This window comes from Carya illinoinensis, chromosome 15 (genome assembly GCF_018687715.1).
Source record: "Carya illinoinensis cultivar Pawnee chromosome 15, C.illinoinensisPawnee_v1, whole genome shotgun sequence".
NCBI lineage: Eukaryota > Viridiplantae > Streptophyta > Magnoliopsida > Fagales > Juglandaceae > Carya > Carya illinoinensis.
The window spans coordinates 41589014-41612087 of NC_056766.1; the positions used below are offsets into that span (position 1 = coordinate 41589014).

The 23074-nt window shown below is 36.7% G+C and overlaps 2 protein-coding genes and 1 long non-coding RNA gene across 7 annotated transcripts; all 3 read right to left on the reverse strand.

Annotated features, from left to right (window-relative positions):
- Positions 1 to 1948: 1948 nt before the first annotated feature.
- On the reverse strand, positions 1949 to 6762 carry LOC122297085. 5 transcript variants are annotated; one of them, XR_006238636.1, is made up of 8 exons: positions 6607 to 6762; positions 6431 to 6497; positions 5745 to 5987; positions 5466 to 5642; positions 4246 to 4752; positions 3570 to 3792; positions 3036 to 3428; positions 1949 to 2471 (listed from the first exon to the last, which is right to left on the reverse strand). It is a non-coding gene; the product is annotated as an uncharacterized LOC122297085 (long non-coding RNA). The 5 variants fall into 5 exon arrangements; XR_006238640.1 differs by having other exon boundaries at positions 5740 to 5987; XR_006238637.1 differs by having other exon boundaries at positions 3570 to 3777; positions 5466 to 5987.
- A 78-nt stretch (positions 6763 to 6840) lies between these two features.
- Positions 6841 to 11967, reverse strand: LOC122296945 (disease resistance protein Roq1-like). The gene is made up of 5 exons (XM_043106740.1): positions 11428 to 11967; positions 10530 to 10823; positions 7323 to 10421; positions 6939 to 7226; positions 6841 to 6846 (listed from the first exon to the last, which is right to left on the reverse strand). The coding sequence occupies exons 1-5, from the start codon at positions 11965 to 11967 to the stop codon at positions 6841 to 6843; spliced, it is 4227 nt and encodes a 1408-aa protein (XP_042962674.1).
- Positions 11933 to 15370, reverse strand: LOC122297076 (toll/interleukin-1 receptor-like protein). The gene is made up of 2 exons (XM_043106975.1): positions 14904 to 15370; positions 11933 to 12532 (listed from the first exon to the last, which is right to left on the reverse strand). Exons 1-2 carry the CDS (start codon positions 15353 to 15355, stop codon positions 12040 to 12042), a joined length of 945 nt encoding a protein of 314 aa, XP_042962909.1. The 5' UTR covers positions 15356 to 15370; the 3' UTR covers positions 11933 to 12039.
- Positions 15371 to 23074: the final 7704 nt, after the last annotated feature.

The window sequence follows — 23074 nt, forward strand, 5'->3', positions numbered from 1 at the left end:
AATTAACAAATTTGACTCTCTCTCTACTTTTTTTTTTTGGCCATTCAGGCAAGAGCATATTACAATATTAGAAAGCTTAAATACAAATCGCCAATTACTAACTAATTACACATATCTTGTTATAATTATAACATATTTAGCAAGCATTAATAACTAACCAATTCATCCATTGTACACATTTTCTAACAGAACAAGAATAAGAAAAATAATTTTATAAAAAAATTAATAAATATGTTGAATTTTCTAGAGGAAAAGTGATTAATAAAACTCTACTGGCTGCATTTCCTACTTGACAGATCTTCAGGGGCTACATCAACAAGACAGGGAGGGGGTGCTGGGGGAACAGTGGCATGTCTGTAGTTGGCATCCATTATATGTACCAATGCATCCTCATCTTAAGAAGTGTAAAGAACTTATTGTGATTATAATTGAAAAAATGTTCTACAAAAGAAAAGTAGCTCATACTTTTATTTTATTTTATTTAGATTTTGCACCAACTGAAATAAAATCCTAGCTCTGCCACTGCCTCTGCCAGGTATTGTTAGCCATCAAGTTAGGTGCGATTAGATACAATAGAATCCAAGAGCTCCAACAAGACAACCAAAAAATGGCCAGCCAATATTGGTGATACGACCTGATTAGTAACCAGTAAGCAGGGACAGATTTGTTGGAGTTTAAGGAGTTGAAATGCGTTCATTCTTATTTTGAGACAAAACAAAAATATGATAATAATCTCATCTAGAGCTTTAGGACCTTTGATTTGTATCATTTCTCAAACCAGAAACTTTCAGCAATTACCCTGTATTTTGACAAATGCAACCCAAGAAGATCAACAATTACAGTACAATGAAAAAAAAAAATCAACAACATTTTAGATTCCCTTAATTTGCACAGAAATTAAGTTCATCTCAATTCATGCATTTGCCACACATGTTAAGAAAAATACAGCTGTGATAGCAACATCTAAATTTGGTGTAGCAATCAAGTCCGAGCCAAAACGTGGAACAAACTTATGGGGTATCCAATTCCTCAGTCATTAAATGGTGGCAAAGCAATTCCCTTGTGTGTGAGAAAGATGAAAACACACTCGCCAAACCTATACAATTTGTTTAATTCTCTTAAGTCCTGAGCAATTCAGTTTGGAGGTTGGAAAGTTTATAAAATGACATTATCCAAAGCTTTCAGCCTTTTAATGGTGACATTCTAATGCCTAGTATAACATTTCATCCAGCATCCCTTCCAATACGGGAAGTGGTCATCATAGTCTAATAGAAAGCTGAAAAGGCGAAAAAGGGATAAGAAATCAGGTCCAATACATATCTTATTTGGTGAACTCAAAAATAATCCTAGAAAATTATAATTCCTTTTATGTTATGCTGTACAATTATAAATTTATTCAAATTACCCTTCTTATGGTCATTAGGTCTGTAAAACATAGTTTTCAAGGCACTTAAATCTCCCTTTATAGATTAGGTCTTGGTCTATAAACATATTCTTTGAGGCCTTTGAACGGTTTCAATATTCCTAGTGTATATATGTGTACTGAAATTCCAGTAAAATGGTCGAGGAGATTACTTTGTTGCAAATTCCACAAGCACCCTATGAATGCAACGTTTGAGCTATTGCAAAACAATTCGGGATAGGTTCACTCTGTGTTCACTTAAACTAAAAAATACCTTTAAAAGAGTACTAATTTCCCATAAAAATGTTTTCTAAGATACATGAAATGTCAATGGATGCTTATTCACAAGTCACCATGAGATAATGCAATTGAAATTCTAAGCATGCTAATAGTGAAAGAATTTATTCCACAAACTTTTTTCATATCTGGTTTTGATTGATAAATATGCATGCAATACTTCAAAACATGCCCTGAGCACTCATGCCTCATGACATCCATCAATATGACATAATCATGCTTCTTTAAAGGAAAATCAATCAATCTTCATTGTTGGAAATATATTAGGCATACCAATCAGCCTTCTTCAAACATTTATATTTTCATCCCTTTTACTGTTCTAGATCATCAACTCCATAATAGCTCGACCAAATATCACTTTAGAAGTGAATCAAGGCTCCATAATAGCTCCATAACAGACACAAAAACATGCTGAAATGACATGCTCAAAAAGAGTACGGTGCAATACAAACATAATGAAAAGTTAGCAGGTAGAAATAGAATGTGAATCAAGCCCTGTAGGATCAATCCCCTGCTGGTTATGGTACATTTTCCTTGAAGGCACTCTGTAGATCCTGGAGTTGAATCTCTATGTTCTTGAGTCTAGATGCAATATCTTCGAGCTGTCTCAATGGAGCCACATGTGCATCCATCCTACAATCCATCTTCGACAATAGAGTTTCCATCCAGGAAGGTCGTGCCACCTGTCTAGATGAGCTTTCACCAGCCTCATGTGAAGTTGGCTAAGACCAAGTAGCCTGTTTCTGAGCAAATGGTGGCATGATGTGCAATCCTAAGAAAGATTGACAAATTAAATTTTTATCCTAAGTAACCTGAAACTTGTTCACAAACATATATGCATACATGAATAGAGTAATCAATAACCCTAACAAGAGTGCTTTATTTCGAGAAAATATTAGTATATTTTGAGTTTAAACGTGTCCCGTCAAACTTTGAAGAGTGGAGATTGGATTTCCCCCTAGGATTTGAAGACTATTCTCAAGAGAAAAACACTTGGTTTCTAAGTCATCGTTGGTAAACGACTGAGATTAACACGCTACACATGAATAACTTAGACTCACAACTTAAACCTGAGCTATTAGTTTCTTGTATAGGAAATTTGCCAACACAAGTATGGTTGCACATAGTCTTAACAACCCCCATCTTGAGTTGTTAACTTTGGAACATGATAAGAATTGCAGCTTCCTCGGTGATGAAAACTAGAAAGTGTGTTTAGTGTTAGGAGTGAGATTTGAAAGTAAATCTAGAACAAAACAAGCATTTGGGTGATGAATGGAGAAAGGATGGTAGGTTGATCAATGTTGTGAGTGATTTGATTAGTTTAGTAGGGACTCACCGAGTTGAGTATCCTCTAAGTTCAAATTTTCGATATCCAAGGTTGTAGAATGCCTCTTCTGTTGTGGATGATAGTCAGATTCCAAGTTGCAATCATGCTCATAGACCACATCTGAATGATCTTTAGCATTATCTGCATGCTTATGCACCAACACCAACTAGACTCCACAACGTTTAAGGGATAATGAGTTTGAATAACAAGTAAACTTAACATTCAGACTTTTCCCTTTTAGCTGGAAAGGTTCTAGAACAGAGTATTCCAACCATTCATGAACTAAACCCCATGAGTGAAGTAAACCCCATGAGTATTTTAAGCCTCCTTACAATGGATTAGCCAGTCAGGAATCATACTTCCCGGAAATATAATGCCGCCAAAATAGTCATTAAGATGTCCCTGTTAAAAAAATATGTTTCAAACATGTCACATAAAAGGAAAGGAAAAAAGAAAAGAAAGAAACATCAGAGACAGAGAGACAGAGAGAGAGAGAAGGGGGGGGGGGGGGGGGGGGGGGGGGGTTGAGTGTGAAAGAGATACCTCATCGAATAAAGGATTTGCCACATGAATTGGTATATTCACAAACATTTTATAGCATCTGAACAATTCAATCCATCAAAGTGCCCTTAAGTTGCAAGTATTGAATTGAAACTTTCTTTATACTTCGGGAAACCTTTCCAATGAGATGCATCCATTAGCATACATCTCTTCTATATTGGGTGGAAGCTCTAAAATTTCTTGAAGTTGCCTGCAATCCTCCAACCTAAGTTGTTTTAATCCATTAACTCTTTTGATGGATTTGGGAAGACTAACAATATCACTACTCGATAGATCTAATTCTTTCAAAGTAGAAAAGCAATTTTGTTCCCTAGCAAGAGCAAAGAATGCCCAAGTGTGCTGGCAAAAGCAAAGAATGAAGTTCTACATAGTTCAACAATTGCAAAAAATTATGTATTTTGTCTTATCAGAACACACACACATAGGTATACATCGCTATTTCACTTTGTAGAAATTTATAATGAAGAAACTTAAACTTCATTCATCTATCTTTATTTACACTACTTCAGATCGACAACTTAATACGGCTGATGTTTCTGTGTCCCTTTGTATTTCTAATTCCATTTTCTTCTAAAACAAAACCCCTAACAGGTTCACTAGAAAAAAAAAAAAAAAAAGACAAATTAAAAATTAAAGCACATTTTACAGTGAATCTTACCGTATTTTCTTCAAGTACATAACGAATGTCTTCATGAAATCATAACCTACTATATCTGCCAGGCTCTCTTGGTGACTCTTGTCGAACAACTTCTCTACCCATATCTTGCAACAAGTCATGCATGGTCAATCTGTCATACTTATCAATACTTATGAGGCATTTGTCGATAAGCTTTTTGATACCAGCATTTGGAAAGAAGCCACAACTATCCAGTATTTTAGTAACATATCTTGCATCCTTTCCTCTGGAAAAACATGCAATATCAAGGAAAATATTTCTCTCATTTGGTTCTAATCCATCGTAACTTATTCTTAATTTTTCTTGAATATTTTCCTCCGGAATTCTTTTATCTTTTTCCAATGCACTTTTCCAATAAGATATATCTCTACCGCATAGATCCGAGCCCACCACTATTAAAGCGAGGGGAAGACCCTCAGCATAGCTTAATGCATCTTTTGTGAGTTCCACAAAATTGTCATTGGTTTGTCACTTTTGAAGGCATTGTGGCTAAAGAGTTGAATAGTTTCTTTGTCATCCAATTCCTTCATGTTATATGTCAAATATCTATCATGCATAGCTAGTAAATGTTTATCCTTTGTTGTTATGATGATTCGACTTCCTAAACCAAACCAATCACATCTTTCACATAATTTTTCCAATTGATCTGGCTGATCAACATCATCAAGAACTAAAAGAATTTTTTTGCGGCAAAGTTTTTCTTTTATCTATTTGCGGCAAACTTTAGTTGTAATATTTTAGTTGTAATATCTTTTTGACAAAACTAAAAACCAAAAAACAACTTTTCAGCTATGGTACAGAAAGCATGTAAGAGCTTTGACACGATCAGATAAGCTGTAGCAACAGCAAATGAAAAACCATGACCAACAACTTTCCCAGCACTCAAATATAGGTCTTAGTTAAAATTTCTACTTCTTTTTTTTTTGGGAAAATATGGGACTTGATGAATAAAATTTATACACTAATTTGGAAGGCCTTTTAACTGGTATCTAGAAAACTCATCATGGCTTTATAATTTCCTTTTTTTAAAAAAAAAAGGTCTTATGACTAACAAATTACACGTCTTGTTATAATTAGAACATATCTAGCAAGCACTATTAACTAACCGATTCATCCATTGTACACATATTCTAACAACACAAGAATTAGAAAAATAAATTCATAATAAAAATAAAAATAAATAAATATGTAGGATTTCCTACCTGACAGATCTTCAGGGACAGAACCCATTTAACAATCTAGATCACGCCTGTGGTTCTTGACAATAAATTCAATCTTTTGGAATGAAACGGGTACAAAAGTATGATAATAATCCAATCCAGAGCTTTAGGACCTTTGATTTGTGTCATTTCTCAAACCAGAAACTCTCAGCAATTACCCTGTATTTTGACAAATATAGCCCAAGAAGATCGACAATTACAGTATACGGAAAAAGAAAAAAACAACACAAATGTTAAGAAAACCAGCTCCACGCACATTACCTTTCTTCCCTCCACATAAATTTGGTCATTAATTTCAGCCTTTTAATGGTGACCTTATAATGCCTAGTATAACAATTCATCCAGCATCCTTAATCTCCCTTACAGATCTGGTCTTGGTCTAAAAACATTTTCTTTGAGGCCTTTGAACCTGTTGAAATATTCTTGGTGTATATATTAATATATGTACTGAAATTCCAGTAAAGTGGTCGAGGAGATTACTTTGCTGCAAATTCCACAAGCATCCTGTAAATGCAACGTTTTAGCCATTGCAAAACAATTCGAGATAGGTTCATTCTGTGTCACTTAAAACTAAAAAATACCTTTAAAAGATGACTAATTTTCCATAAAAATGTTTTCTAAGATATCAGCTGATTAAGATTATTCTAAATCATGATAAAAATATGATTGAACTCATGTCAAGAATTTTATCCCTCTCAATTGATATGAAACAAGAATAATAAATCGTTGAAAGCATCGATAGTTGGGAAAAATCAATCTCATAAATAATATTAATAATCTTCAAGGAGGTTTCATTCTCAACCTTAATTGAAAATTTAGCTAGGCTTGTTGATGAAATTAAATTCTAAAATATGAATGTAAATAAACATCAAAGCAGTATTTAGAACGAAACTAAAGAAGAATAAAAATTTCTCAAAATGTAAATATAGGCGTTGCGAGTCTGTTACCGTTCCAGTTCATTCCCCCCAACTTTGATTCCTTCTGCAACTTCGATTCCTTTCTGAACTTCAATTCCTTCATTAATATAAACTTAAATTTAAGTAAGAAAAATAAATATTTCAAGACTAATAAAAATATAAGAATTTAAGTAGAATTCTGCACAAATTCGGCTATTATCACTTACACAAGTTGAAGTTCTAAATCCAAATCTTCAATAATTTAATCATCATTAGCATCCTTGAATTCCATAATTATCGTGGTTGAAGATTGCCGCTTCTGTTGTGGGTTCCAATCGGGTTCCAAGTCATGCTCACCATCATCTCGGTATCTTTTTGAAAGTTGAATAGGATTAGGATCAATAAAATTGTCATTCCCGTGTATTAGATGGACTCCAACACTTTTGAAGATTGCCTTATTTCTATAACTGCCAAATGTAAACCTCATATTATTATTCCCCTCCCTGTAACTTGACAGCATATCACCAATAGAATTTCTAGCAATGTATTTTAGACATACAACATCTTGTGGGTACATTGACCAAAAACTTCCGAACCGCGTATTATCATTTCCAATTTGCTGGCCATTTACTGAGATAGTAAAACCATACAAAGTCCTTACTGATTCCACAACAAAACACAAAACTAATGCCACGATCAGATGCCCAAAACACATGGACGCATTATGATCAATTTCTATTTCAATAGATTTACTTAATGAAGTAGTCTCCTTGCAATACTTGAACCACTCTGGAATCCTACTTCCTGGATGTATAATCGTACTTGATTCTTTCTCCCGAAAGCGTTCCTATTAAACCAACTATATATATGTTAGATAACAAATACAAGCTATCAAATACGAAACATAAAGAAATTAGAGATCAAATAGATGAGAGATGTATAACTGTACCATTAATGGATCTGGCGCATGATTCCCTACATTCACTTCCACTTTATTGCATTCCGATAAGTTAATCCATGTTAGCCGTTTTAAGTCGGGTGTACCAAATGAAGATTCTGTCGATACATGAGGAAAGCGTTCCAATAACACGCATCCTACGGCATTTACCTCTTCTATATTTGGTGGAAGGTATAGAATTTCTTCAAGTTGCTCACAGTTTGTCAAATCAAGTTTAGACAATCCAACAAATCCTTTGATGCATGGAGAAAGGCTAACAATACCACTATCACATAGAATTAAAGTCTTCAAACTGGATGAGAAATTATATGTCCGAGATAAATTATTTGATTCTGGAAAGAAATTCTTTAGGCTGGAACATCCTCTGGCATTTACCTCTTTTATATTTGGTGGAAGGTATAGAATTTCTTCAAGTTGCTTGCAGTCTCTCAAATCAAGTTCAGACAATCCAACAAATCCTTCGATGCATGGAGAAAGGCTAACAATACCACCACATAGAATTAAAGTCTTCAAACTGGATGAGAAATTATATGTCCGAGATAAATTATTTGATTCTGGAAGGAAATTCTTTAGGCTGGAACATCCTCTGGCATCTACCATTTCTATATTTGGTGGAAGGTGTAGAATTTCTTCAAGTTGCTTGCAGTCTCTCAAATCAAGTTCAGACAATCCAACAAATCCTTTGATGCATGGAGAAAGGCTAACAATACCACTACCACATAGAATTAAAGTCTTCAAACTGGATGAGAAATTATATGTCCGAGATAAATTATTTGATTTTGGAAGGAAATTCTTTAGGCTGGAACATCCTCTAGCATCTACCATTTCTATATTTGGTGGAAGGTGTAGAATTTCTTCAAGTTGCTTGCAGTCTCTCAAATCAAGTTCAGACAATCCAACAAATCCTTCGATGCATGGAGAAAGGCTAACAATACCACTACCACATAGAATTAAAGTCTTCAAACTGGATGAGAAATTATATGTCTGAGATAAATTATTTGATTCTGGAAGGAAATTCTTTAGGCTGGAACATCCTCTGGCATCTACCATTTCTATATTTGGTGGAAGGTGTAGAATTTCTTCAAGTTGCTTGCAGTCTCTCAAATCAAGTTCAGACAATCCAACAAATCCTTTGATGCATGGAGAAAGGCTAACAATACCACTACCACATAGAATTAAAGTCTTCAAACTGGATGAGAAATTATATGTCCGAGATAAATTATTTGATTTTGGAAGGAAATTCTTTAGGCTGGAACATCCTCTAGCATCTACCATTTCTATATTTGGTGGAAGGTGTAGAATTTCTTCAAGTTGCTTGCAGTCTCTCAAATCAAGTTCAGACAATCCAACAAATCCTTCGATGCATGGAGAAAGGCTAACAATACCACTACCACATAAAATTAAAGTCTTCAAACTGGATGAGAAATTATATGTCCGAGATAAATTATTTGATTCTGGAAGGAAATTCTTTAGGCTGGAACATCCTCTGGCATCTACCATTTCTATATTTGGTGGAAGGTGTAGAATTTCTTCAAGTTGCTTGCAGTCTCTCAAATCAAGTTCAGACAATCCAACAAATCCTTTGATGCATGGAGAAAGGCTAACAATACCACTACCACATAGAATTAAAGTCTTCAAACTGGATGAGAAATTATATGTCCGAGATAAATTATTTGATTTTGGAAGGAAATTCTTTAGGCTGGAACATCCTCTAGCATCTACCATTTCTATATTTGGTGGAAGGTGTAGAATTTCTTCAAGTTGCTTGCAGTCTCTCAAATCAAGTTCAGACAATCCAACAAATCCTTCGATGCATGGAGAAAGGCTAACAATACCACTACCACATAGAATTAAAGTCTTCAAACTGGATGAGAAATTATATGTCCGAGATAAATTATTTGATTCTGGAAAGAAATTCTTTAGGCTGGAACATCCTCTGGCATTTACCTCTTTTATATTTGGTGGAAGGTATAGAATTTCTTCAAGTTGCTTGCAGTCTCTCAAATCAAGTTCAGACAATCCAACAAATCCTTCGATGCATGGAGAAAGGCTAACAATACCACTACCACATAGAATTAAAGTCTTCAAACTGGATGAGAAATTATATGTCTGAGATAAATTATTTGATTCTGGAAAGAAATTCTTTAGGCTGGAACATCCTCTGGCATTTACCTCTTTTATATTTGGTGGAAGGTATAGAATTTCTTCAAGTTGCTTGCAGTCTCTCAAATCAAGTTCAGACAATCCAACAAATCCTTCGATGCATGGAGAAAGGCTAACAATACCACTACCACATAGAATTAAAGTCTTCAAACTGGATGAGAAATTATATGTCCGAGATAAATTATTTGATTCTGGCAAGAAATTCTTTAGGCTAGAACATCTTTGGGCATTTACCTCTTTTATATTTGGTGGAAGGTATAGAATTTCTTCAAGTTGAGAGCAGTCTATCAAATCAAGTTTAGACAATCCAACAAATCCTTCGATGCATGGAGAAAGGCTAACAATACCACTATGTGATAGATTTAAAGTCTTCAAACTGGATGAGAAATTATATGTGCGAGATAAAATACATGACACGAATTGTCCATTATGCCCCACCTCCTTTCCAAAATTTACAAAATTTGGACAACGAATGATGGAAACATCCTGTAGATGTTCCAACTGAAAAATGTTTACTGGAAAATGCACAAGGCTGTCGCACTTATTTATATATAACGTCTCGAGCCCAGTGAGGCATGTAATGGATGAAGGTAGCCCCACAAGTTGCTCACACCTTTCTAACTTGACGCATTTCAAATATTCCATTTCACACTTAATTTCAGGAAAGTATTCAAGGCTTGTACAACCTTCAAGTTCAAGTAATTTTAGAGATATCAACTCGAAACTTCTTGGCAACTTCTCTAGGCTGGAACAATATCTAAAATCCAATTTAACGAGCTTATCCAAAAGTCCAACAGAATCATGAACCTCAACTAAACTTCCACATCTTTTAAGAAGCAACACCTCTAGATTTGAGCAACTTGAAAGATCCGATATTTTTGTCAAGTATTCACAGTAACTGAGATCTATACTTGTTAAGTTCTGTTTAAAAAGTAAAAAACAAATAAAATATATATTAATTGTTAAAGGAAATTTGCAGCAGAACTTAAAAGTAAGACAAATTGACATATGAAAAATAAAAATAGGTACCTTAGATAGCAAACTCGTGCCTAAATCTCTAATCATGCTTCCAAACATCGTTAAATCAATGAGTTTCTCTCCATGAAAGTTAGATGGCAAAAACTTCAAAGAGCAATAAGGCCAATCAATAACTCTTAACTCATTAGAGAGATAATTCAATCCGCCACAAAAAATGACGATGTCGCTGCTAACTATTAATATTCTGAGTTTTTCCATTTTTGCAAACACCTCAGAATCCAAACATATCATGCAGCTGTCCTCCCAAGGTGGATTTATCAATAAGCCTTCAATTTGCTCTGTTCCCTAATGTGAGAATGCACGAGTGTTCAATCAAAAATCAAAGCTAATTCCCTATAATTCAACACTACTTGCATGCGCAAGTGTTCATGAACTATATATAAGTTGAACAGGCTAAGATTATATATATTTTTCTTACAATACGTGTACACACTATTTCATTTATTAAGAAGGAAATAACAAACATAGGCCTCACCTTTCTTCATATGGTGTTTCTATTTTAGATTTCAAAAGCAATAGCCTTATTTTTATCATTTAGATTTCTAGAAATTAGTGTGTACGTTCAAATGTCAAAGTCATTTATACTTCTTCCTTTTAATATGTATTACTCAGTTTAAAATACTAAAAAAGGGTCAGATAATCATAGCATTTTTCCTTTTTAGAAAAATGGGGAAAGGGGGATTGACTTTGATGATTTTATTTGTACTTCTTTATTAAAATTATTTTATTTACAACACTGAGAAAATATTTCATGTAGAGGGTACGTACGTGTCTATATAATAATTTATATGTATTTCTGGATCCATTTCTTTTAATTTAATAATAGCTTCAATTGAAAAAAAAAAAAAAAGAACTCGAAGTAGAATTATATTTCTAGGGAAAATCTTACCTTATTTCTTTCAAGTACTTCACGAATATCGTCATAAAACCATAATCTACTCCGCTTGCCTGGTTCTTCGGGTGATTCTTGTCGGACAATTTCTTTACCCATATCTTCTATCAAGTCATGCATCATCAGTTCATCATTTTTATCAATAGTTATGAGACATTTATCCTTGAGCTTTTTGATACCGGCATCGGCAAAGAAACCACAACCATTCAATATTTTAGTGACATAATCTCTGTTGTATCCTTTGAAGAAACATGCAATGTCAAGAAAAATCTTTTTTGTATGATAATCTAATCCATCATAACTTATTTTGAGTTTTTTGTGGATATTTTCTTCTGGAATTCTTTTGTACTTTTCCAATTCACTTTTCCAAAAATGTATATCTTCTCCATATAGATTTGAGCCAATCACTTGTAAAGCGAGTGGAAGGCCGTTAGCACACTTTAGTGCAAGTTTTATGACATTCGCAAAAGCATCATCAGGTTTGTCGCTTTTGAAAGCATGCTGGCTAAAGAGCTGAAGAGCTTCATGGTGATCCATTTCCTTCATACGATATTTGAAATGAACATGATGCTTAGTTAGTAAACCCTCATCCCTTGTTGTTATGATGATTCAACTATCGCAACCAAACCAATCGCATCTTCCACATAATTTTTTTAATTGGTCCAAACAATCAACATCATCAAGAACCAAAAGAATTCTTTTACGGCAAAGTCTCTCCATTATCAAATTGATTCCTCGATCGACATTACTAACTTTCAAACTTGAATCTTTAAGAATGTCATAAAGAATTGTCTGTTGCAACTTTACGAGACCGCCTTGATCTTGTTTTGAAGATTCTCTAACATTTGCAAGAAAACAGCTACCTTCAAATTGATCAGTAATGCGATTATACATCTCTTTTGCAATAGTTGTTTTTCCAATTCCACCAACACCGAAAATCCCTATCATGCATTTGTCATTCTCCTTAATACATAATAGCATATTAATATCTTCTACACGAGACTTTATTCCCACCGGAAACTCGGCAACATGCAAGTCAAAACGATTTGGTAAGCTTGTTGAGATCTCTTGAACAATCTTCTGGATAAACTCATATTCGTCCCTACCAAACAACAACAGTTATAAACATATGAAGTTTTTATGGAAGTGTAACAATTCACATGGCTAGCTGTACAAGTACTATACCAAAACTATCATCATAAGTGCTGAATCTGCTGATCGAAGAAGGTGCAAATCAGATGGTCTTTATCAAATTGAAGACTTAAAAAAAGGGAAAAGAAATGGAACTTTGAAAATAGTGGAGATGTACGTTGTTATTCTTTGTTCACTATTTTCTTTGTAGTAATGTTTTTCAGTACGTGACATTTATGTGTTAAAAAAAATGCCACCTATATTCAATTTATACTATAAGTTTGGTGAAGTATTAATTTGCATTATGAAGTACGGATAAATTTTACTTCGTACATTCCAATTTTACTTCGAGAATGTGCTGCTTGATCAATTTAATTGGTAAATCATAAATGCATGCAATTAATATATATATATATATATATTAATTTATGGTAAAAAAAGAAAAAAAAAAAAAAAGAAAAAGAGACCGGAGTTTGAGTGTGAAAAATGCTATTGCTTAAAAAACATCTATATGAATATAAATTTTTATGAACTGAGGGCTTCTGCATTTTGGTCATACGTAATGTGAAGCCAGCCCCAAAAGCCCAAGCCCAGATCACCACTAAGGCCCCAAAACCTTAGGAGAAGGCCAGCCCATCCCCTCAAAATGGCCTCGTTTTGTCCCATTTCACACAAACTCTTACCCCTCTCCCCTTCCCCAGTCCTCCCCTGTCTTGTTCTCGCTGATCTCTTCTCCCTCATCCCCTGTCGCCTTCCTCCCCCTCTCGTGACCTCTGTGCACCGCTCTGCCTACCAACCACACCCACAAACGCACATGTAGCCAAGTGTCATCCCTTCCCTGCCACCCCTAGCTGCCGTCCACCTCCATCAATCACGAACGAGAACTATGTTGCTCGTGAAGTGGTTTCTAGTTCTATAACTAGCATGAGCCACCTCCCCCTCCGACCACCTCTCTCTTCTCTCCCTCGGCTTCTCGTTGTCTCTCTATCTCCCTCTCATCTCTCGGTCTCAACTCTCCCCCCTCATATTTCTCTTATATCTCTGTTTTGTTCCATCTGCTGCCACTATCCTCCATGCCTTGACACCGCATCTCCAGTAATCCTCTCTCTCCATCTCTCTCGATCGTCGCTCTCTGCGCCTCTCTCTTTGTAACACGAAACCCGGGTTCGAAAACCCTATCTGCCTCCACCTCGCCGTTCCATGTCCGCCAGATGCCAGCCACGGTGAGCCCTTACTCTCTGTGTTTTCACACTCACTCGCTCTCTCTCATTCTCTCTTTCTGTCTCCGCCTGTCTATCTCTCTCTGAAATTTTCCACCCGCCGACCACCCCACTACCTCTCACCAGCGTACTTCTCCTTCTACCGTCTCTCACTTTCCCTCCTTCCGCCTCTGTCTCCGTCACTCTCTATCCCTCTCACTCTCTCTGTCTCCGTCACACTCTCTCAGGCGGACGACTACCCACCTCCGCCATCCCTCCTCACACTCTATCTCACCCTCTTGGTTTCTCCTCTCTCTCTCTCTCTCTCTCTCTCTCTCTCTCTCTCTCTCTCCCTCTCTAGCTTCGCAACACACATGATCTGTTTCTTTCTACCTGAGACCCACCACACCCATTCAAGAGACCACTGCGCCCTCAGCTGACGGGACGGGAATGACCACAGGAAGCAATAGAGCTCGGGACGCCAGTGATCATCCAGAGATTCTCCCTTTCGTGTGTAAGTGGCTCTCGGACCAACGTTGAAAATAATTTTTTATGTAAATTGTGAATTGTGATATGTGAAATTCGAATAATTCATCACTTATCATCTCCAATTACCACACATCACTCTTCTTTTAATTTTTAATTTTTTTCAAACAAGCATGTGGTGAATGGATTACTAGGAAAACAACTCAATTAATCAAGAATAAAATAAATAAATAAATAAAATATGTGAAGTGTGTGTTGTGGATGCACATGAAATTTTGTCTTGTGGCTGTGGTCGAGTGCCCTGAGAAGTATTTGGATGAATTGTGTAAATTAGATGTGGGCGAGTGCCTCGTGGAGTGTTGGAAGAATTCGGTCCAATTGTTCATTTTGCTTCGTAAGTGTTGTGTTTTCTATAAATCTTGTTATTGTCATGTCTTATTGAGGGGATTTTTTTTTCTCTCGTTCACACTGTTGTTCAGTTTAGAGTATTGGAATTGGTACAGATTTACAACTTGTGAATGTGTGCTGGAAATTTCCCTCCCTTCTACTGAATTACAACTTCTCAATATATATATATATTATTGTCAAAGGATGTAATCAGATCAAAACTAAAAAAATATATGAATAGATAAGAGGGATAAAGGTAGTTGAAATTACTCGTTGATCTTCAAATGAAAACCGCATAGCCCGGCAGTTTGATTTAAGGCAGTCTTCCACCTCTGAACTTTAGCATCATCGAACTTTTTTTCATGTTCAGCGAACGCTGCTTCAAAACTTTCTTTTTGGTGTCGTATTGTCGATGGCTCGACTTTGTAATAATACACTGCTAGAACCTTCTGTTGCTTTGATTCTTTACACTCTAGGATTTTCAACAGCTCATCCAAACACCATGTAGATGACGCATAATCTTCAGAAAATATTACGATCGAAATCTTTGACTCTTCAATGGCCTTTGAAAGTGCCGGTGAGATTTTTTCACCTTTTCTCAGCTCCTTGTCATCCTTGTAAGTGTTGATTCCATTTTGAATCAAAGCATGATAAAGATGAATAGTAAAATTATTGCGAGTATCCTCTCCGCGAAAGCTTAAGAATACATCGTGATTAGTCATTATGAATGTAAAGTAAAATTAATTGGAGATGGATCAGGGAAGATGATGGAGCTCCTTATATAAGTCTCGTTGCATGAGGAAGACTTCCTGGCAACTTCCGCGTTGCATCATAAAAAGTTGTTGTCTTTCTGCCAAGCTTCTTACCCGTCGGTGGGAAAAATTATTATTTGTTATAAATTTCAATGGGAATATATAACCTCTTTTTTATTGTTATATTTCTCTTGGTGTTTAAAGTTGAAATTTGATCAGTATTTTATTTTATTTAAAAGCTTTTAAGAAAAAAATTTATAAATTATATTTTTACAATTTGGCATCATGTTAACATAAAAAAGCGAGCCCTCACTTTGCTTTTTTAAAAAGGTTTTACGCTTATTTGATAAAATGAAAAGTGCTTTTAAATCGTAGAAAATTTTAAAAAAATTGAATTTTTTTCTTATTTTTTCCTCTCCCTCCCTCTTTTTATTTTTATTTTTTATTTTTTTATTTTTATTTTCTTATTATTATTATTTGAGAAAACTACAAACCAAAAAAATTTCCTTTTTTTTCTAGATCAAAATTAAATTCATTTACTGCAAAAAATTAAAAAATATATATAGTTAAGATATAAATCCCATAATAATAAAGTTTACTAATTAAAATATATAATTTTTTGTTGTATATAAAATTATATAGTATCTTTTACTTTAGTTTTAATTTAATAAAATTCTAATTTATCACATTAAATCATATTAATTTATAAGTGGAGATTTTTTTTTATAAACTTAGAAATTCAAATAAATAAAACCACGTATATAATTTCCAAGAAAAAAAAAAAAAACGTCCAAGAAAGAATATCATGATATCTTTAGACATTAGAGGTCTCTCCCACCACACCAAATCCTCCTTATCTTTGTGTTGCAGGTTGGTAGGGACCATTTGCAGGCCAGGGTACAAAATACGTCCGTATCAGCATGCATTAATATATGGAAAAATATAGTTGTAAGTACAATTGTGCATTAATCTGTGTATCAATGTGATGTGATTGGTCAAAAAGTAGATTTTATTGAAAACAGTGTTAATTTAAATTTTAAGTATGGATAAATCAATATTAGTACACAGATTAGTACGCAACTGTGCTTGTATATAGCAAAACTCTTAATATATATATGTGAAAATTGAAACTTATAATTGAAGAGTATTTGTGTGTCTTTATATCTAGAAACAAATTGAAACTAAAAATTACTACTTATTTAATAGGTAGTGATAGGGTTACTATCCATTTTCTTTTAAGTATTTTTTTAACATTTTTAATCATTAAGAAAAAATTTAAAAAATATATATATAATTTTACTAATAATCATTTCCTTAAACCATTAAGTGAAAAAAAAAAAATCATATACAAAATAAGTAATAAATGGATAGTAAGAGGGTAATAATCCTACCATTATTTTTCTTTAATTCCAACCCCAATATATTGGCTAGTTCTTCTAATGTGCCTCCCACTTCAGGACTTCTACCTTGCTCTTCAACCTATCTTTAAGTTTTGCGAACGCTTTTCCAAAACTTTCTTTTTGATGTCTTACATATGATGGATCTACTTCATAAAATAGCGGTAGAACAATTTGTTTTGTTGTGCCCCTACACTCAAGGATCTTCAACAATTCATTCAAACACCATTTTGATTCTGCATAATTTTTAAAGAGTATAACGATGAAAATCATAGCTTGAAAAAGTGCTTGCAAAATTTCCTCTCCTCTTTCGTCCTCCTCGTCATCTATGTAAGCATTGATTCCGCTTTTCTTCAAAGTATTATATAGATGAGAAATAAAATTTTAGCAAATATTTTTATCTCTAAAGTTCAAGAATACATCATGAATCTGCTGATGGATGGAAGAAGTTGAAGCGGAAGAGAGCGAGAAAGAAGCTCCTTGTAAGGCCATGGAAGAAGTGGTCTTCTCCTTTGTATGTGGGATAAATGATCACAACAGATGTGCAATTATAGAAATGTGGGTAAAGAAAGGAGAGATTGGAACGTGGTAAATCTTCACTTCAGGGAATCAATAAAGAGGAATCCAAAGTCTACAGTTGACACTGCTAGACATTGATAGTAATTATTGTTCAGAAACGGCGTATAATGTGGGTTTGAGTCCCCACATGAGCTCCCCTACCCTTACTTCACATAAACAAGTTCCCATTTTTCTGTTCAATATTCGGATATCAAAAAATTGTAATAATTTTTTTCATATTTTTTATACATTTTATTAATGTGATTGACTGAATTATTTTTTTAATATAAAATAATTGTTGTAGAGTATATAAGAAGTATAAAAAGTAATTATATGGAGTAGGATTTGATATAAATGATATCACGAGTTTCATTATGATTGGATATATCATCACAGAGCATCATAAAATTATGTAAAAACTTGTCGGCAACTTCTTGGCAATTACGTGCATGTCGAATAGGACACACCGATTCGCATGACTAGGTGGGCTTCACCAATTTTCCCGATGTCAGATCTTCATCTCAATTTGTTTATGGGGATCAATTAATTCAAAGAGATGAATGTAAGTGGCCACTTGCCCACTAGTGTTAGTCTATTTAGCTAATATGACAAAAAAAAAAAAAAATTATTGTTTATAAAAATAAGTCTAGATAAAAACAAGCCTTATTTTTATAGTGGGCAAGTGGCCACTTCCATTTTTTTTGTTCTACCACTATTTTATGAAGTAGATCCATCATATGTAAGACGTCAAAAAGAAAGTTTTGGAAAAGCGTTCGCAAAACTTAAAGATAGGTTGAAGAGCAAGGTAGAAGTCCATAAGTGGGAGGCAACATTAGAAGAACTAGCCAATATATTCAGGTTGGAATTAAAGAAGAATAATGATAGGATTATTACCCTATTACTATCCATTTATTACTTATTTTGTATATGTTTTTTTTTTTTTACTTAATGGTTTAAGGAAGTGATTATTAGTAAAATTATATATATATTTTTTAATTTTTTCTTAATGATTAAAAATGTTAAAAAAAATACTTAAAAGAAAATGGGTAGTAACCCTATCACTACCTACTAAAAAATTATAGGTACTTCTGATTTCTTTGACTATATAACTATATATGTATATATGCATGCATGCATGTGTGTTTGTCTATATGATGTTAAAGCGAACTTTATGAAGAAAATTGAGATAATTATAGCAACGATAAAGATATCATACCACCATATTAAATTCACCTAAAATTTATTGGAGAAACTAAGAACATGAAAAAATCAAATCTAAATCTAAGAATAGATAAAAACTTTAATAAGTAGTAATTTTTAGTTTCAATTTGTTTCTAGATATAAAGACACACAAATACTCTTCAATTATAAGTTTCAATTTTCACATATATATATTAATGCATGCTGATACGGACGTATTTTGTACCCTGGCCTGCAAATGGTCCCTACCTGTGACGCCCCCAAAATCCCCACGCCCGAACAGGGGGAAATTGAGACGTCCGGATGGTGACAACCCGGGTCACCACCCCAACGACGGGTGCCGAGTGTGTGCAAGGCGGCAAAAGTGTACAGAGAAACACGCAGCGGATAAGATAGTCATAACTAAGTACCAGAATTTTTCTTAACATAATACAAGCTGTTTAAAACGTACATAGACAAAATATTACATATACCACAAATACAGTTTTAAACAAATAAAAAGATAACATCAGCAACCCGGCGGAGCCGCATCCTCGGGCTCAGCCTCTTCCTCCTCAACCTCATCTCCTGCACCAAAAGCTACGGAACCACGAATGGTACCGCAGGTAAGTAAAACCCAAACACTACCAGATAAAAACACATATAACTCAAACAAGATGCATGAAACATGCCCAATGCACAAACCCGTAAAACACAAGTTTTCCACGCACGCCAAAAGACACATATGACATCTCAAACCATTATCCAATTTTAACCGTATGCACCATGACCTCCCCTAGGGGTCATCCGCACACCCTGGCTCCAGTGTCACACCGCAGAGTACCGCCACGCATGTGACACCCAACGAGCGATGCCCAGTTCCGCGCCCCGCGCGTGCGTAGCCAAGCATCCTCTAGCCCTCGCCAGCGAAGGGCCACGGAGTCGGTGAGTAGGCCGATGCCCGGTTCCGCGCCCGGCGCGTTCGTAGCCAAGCACCCCCTAGTCCCGCTCCCATTATCGCTTTCGATAACTCAGGGGACATCACTCAGTTTATTCCGCTCCCGAGTGACCAGAGGAGCTCCACCGAGATAATAACCCATCCCGGCTTGGGCTCGTGATACACACGCACCCGCAACACACTCACGCCAAAACACAGGCTTTTCTCATAAACCCACAACACACGTGCATGCACCATGTAATGCCATAACAATGCACAATAAAATAATCCAACAATCATAAATCAAATAAACAAGCAACTCCGTCCTCCATCCATCCGACCCCCGAAACTCCTCGGACTCAGTCCGGAATCAACAACCAACAACAGTAAATAATTGAATGAGCAATATATATTAAAATCTGAAAATAGGGTTTGGAAAATACTTACAGCGCTATACGGCAATTTTAGAAAACACGAGGCGTTGCAAACGGCGGAAAAACAGCAACGTCACAGTGAAAATTCACTGTGGCCGTGGGTCCGAAAAACCCACTTTTGAACGGGAACAAACTAGGTCACGAAACTGATAGGGAATGGTCTAGGGATGGTTGTGAAGCTATTGGAAGTGACGGACGGCCGTGGGTGGCGGCGGAATGGCCGGAAATGGCCGGATTACCCAAAACGGAAACTAAGCTCGTAGGAGCTGTTCCGGTGGTCGTTGGAGGCCGGAAATAGGTGGGTTAGGACGGCAAGGAGTCGGTGATGAAGTGGTGAAGAAATGGTGGCCGGAGGTGGAGCGACGGCGGAGGATCGGAGCAAAATCCGTGCGCCCTTTGGAAGCTTTTTCCGGCCAAATGGCCGGCCGGTTGGGGGTGGGTTTTGGAGGGAAGGTAGACCGGAAGGAGAGGAAGAGAATGGGACCGGTGGGAGGCCGAACGGTGGCCGGACGGCGACGGTAGGGCTTAGGGAAGGTGACGCCGGCGTAGGGAGAGAGAGAGAAGAGAGAGAGAGCACGGGGGGGGGTGACCGGGTCGAGCGGGAGAGAGGAGAGAGAAAAGAAAGAGAAAAAAGAAAAAGAAGAAAAAAGAAAAGAAGGGAAAAAGAAAAAAGGAAAAAGAGAAAAAGAAAAAAGATGTGAAAAGAAATGAGGTCCAGTCCTCACTCCGGGAAAAAGAAACAAACCGCCAAAAAGATTAAAACCACAAAAACAACTAAAAGAAATAAAACACAACCTCAAATAAATTAAAATAAATTAAAAACCGACTTTAAAAACACAATTAAAATAAAATAAAATATCTGATATATTAATTAAAATAAAAACAATTATTTCAGCGAAAATACACTTAAAAGCGGGTCATCACATCCTCCCCTCCTTAAAAACAATTTCGTCCTCGAAATTGCAAGATCACCACCAACTTAAACCAAGCCACACAAACGCACATGAACCAACTGAGACCAAGATTAAAATTACATACCTTCATCATTCAAACAAATATGGATATAGCTCCCTCATGTCCGCTGCTCGCTCCCAAGAGAAGTCTTGAGCTAACGGATCTCCCCAAGCCACTTTAACCAACGGTATCGTCTTGGACCTCAATTGTTGCTCCTTCCAATCCAAAATCTGCGATGGAACAACCTCGTAAGTGAGATCCGGTTGCAACTGAATACCTGCTGGGTCAACGAAACGTGGCTCTTGCTGCCCAAAGCTCTTCTTCAGGGATGATACGTGGAAGACATCATGAACATCCCCAAAATAATCCGGCAAAGCAACTCTATAGGCGACGGACCCTACTCTCTCCAGAATCTGAAAAGGGCCGACGTACCTCGGATCTAGTTTCCTTTTCTTACCAAAACGCTTAACACCTCTCATGGGAGAGACTTTAAGATAAACCCAATCACCAATTTCAAATGACAATTCTCTCCTCCTGGTATCAGCGTAGCTTTTCTGGCGACTTTGAGCTGCCGCCATTTTTTCTCTGATGATCCGGACTTGGCTTTGCATTTCCTGAATTATTTCGGGTCCAATTACCCTACTCTCCCCAACTTCATCCCAACACAAGGGCGACCTACACTTTCTTCCATAAAGAGCTTCATAGGGAGCCATCTGAATGGTCGCATGGTAGCTGTTATTGTAGGCAAACTCAATGAGCGGCAAATGATTTTCCCAACTCCCTTGGAATTCCAGGGCACAAGCTCGCAACATGTCTTCCAGAGTCTGGATGGTGCGTTCTGACTGGCCATCTGTCTGCGGGTGATAAGCAGTACTGAACTTCAACTTAGTACCCAAAGCTGCCTGCAAACTCTTCCAGAACTGCGACGTAAACCTCGGGTCTCGATCCGACACTATACTCTTCGGTACACCGTGTAGTCGCACTATCTCCTTGACATACAAACGAGTCAACTTACCCAAAGAGTCAGTGTTGTTAACAGGCAGAAAATGAGCACTCTTCGTTAACCGGTCCACAATCACCCAAACAGAATTCTTCCCACTAGGCGTTCTCGGCAAACCCACTACGAAGTCCATCGTGATATCATCCCATTTCCACTCAGGAATTGGGAGGGGTTGGAGCACACCTGCAGGTCTCTGATGCTCGGCCTTTACCTGACGACACGTGTGGCATTTCTCCACATATAAGGCAACGTCCTTCTTCATTCCATCCCACCAGTAATCTTTCTTCAAGTCTCGATACATCTTTGTACTGCCGGGATGAACTGAATACGGGGCCGCATGAGCTTCCGCCATGATTCGTTCTTTGAAATCTGCGTCCTTCGGGATCACTCTGCGATCTCGGAACCGAAGTACCCCATCACTATCCATGCTATAGTGCAACGGCCCTCGAGATTTTCGGACTCTTTTCCTGATGTTCAGCAGCTTCGGATCCTTTCTTTGGAGAACTTTCAATTCTTCAAAATCGGTTACCCGAATGTCCAGAACCGAAGACAAAATCTCTACTTGCTGCGAACTCTCTATAAGGAGCCTTCTCATCCCATAAAGTAACGAATCCATTTCTGACGGTTCGGCTTCATCCTCCAAATGAGACTTCCGACTCAAAGCATCAGCAACTATGTTAGCCTTCCCCGGATGATACTTGATCTCACACTGATAGTCACTGATTAGCTCTAGCCAACGCCTCTGCCTCATATTCAAATTTTTCTGGGAAAACAAATGCTTCAAGCTCTTATGATCAGTAAATACCTCACAAGCTTCCCCATACAAGAAATGCCGCCAGATCTTGAGTGCAAAAACGATCGCAGCCAACTCTAGATCATGCGTCGGATAATTCTTCTCATGGTCCTTAAGCTGACGAGATGCATAGGCTACAACCCGTCCTTCCTGCATAAGGACACAACCCAAACCGAACTTAGACGCATCGCTGAAGACTACAAACGGCTTATGCGGTTCTGGGAGTGCTAACACTGGTGCCGTCGTCAGCCTGTTCTTCAATTCCTGGAAGCTTCTCTCACATTTCTCTGACCAAACAAATTCTGTATTCTTCCGAGTCAAAGCTGTGAGAGGTCCGGATAAGCGAGCAAAACCCTCTACAAACCTTCGGTAGTAACCGGCGAGCCCCAAGAAACTCCTGATCTCGCGTACTGTAGTTGGGCGTGGCCATGACAAAA

Excerpts from the sequence above, each read along its gene's own strand:
- LOC122296945 (XM_043106740.1), bottom strand. The coding sequence starts at position 11,967 with ATGGATCACCATGAAGCTCTTCAGCTCTTTAGCCAGCATGCTTTCAAA. Across the intron at positions 10,824-11,427 it reads AAGTACTTGAAAGAAATAAG|GGAACAGAGCAAATTGAAGG; the intron begins GTAAGATTTTCC and ends TTCTCACATTAG. Across the intron at positions 7,227-7,322 it reads CAGATCCATTAATGGTACAG|GAACGCTTTCGGGAGAAAGA; the intron begins TTATACATCTCT and ends TTGGTTTAATAG.
- LOC122297076 (XM_043106975.1), bottom strand. The coding sequence starts at position 15,355 with ATGACTAATCACGATGTATTCTTAAGCTTTCGCGGAGAGGATACTCGC. Across the intron at positions 12,533-14,903 it reads TTTCATTTGAAGATCAACGA|GGACGAATATGAGTTTATCC; the intron begins GTAATTTCAACT and ends GTTGTTTGGTAG.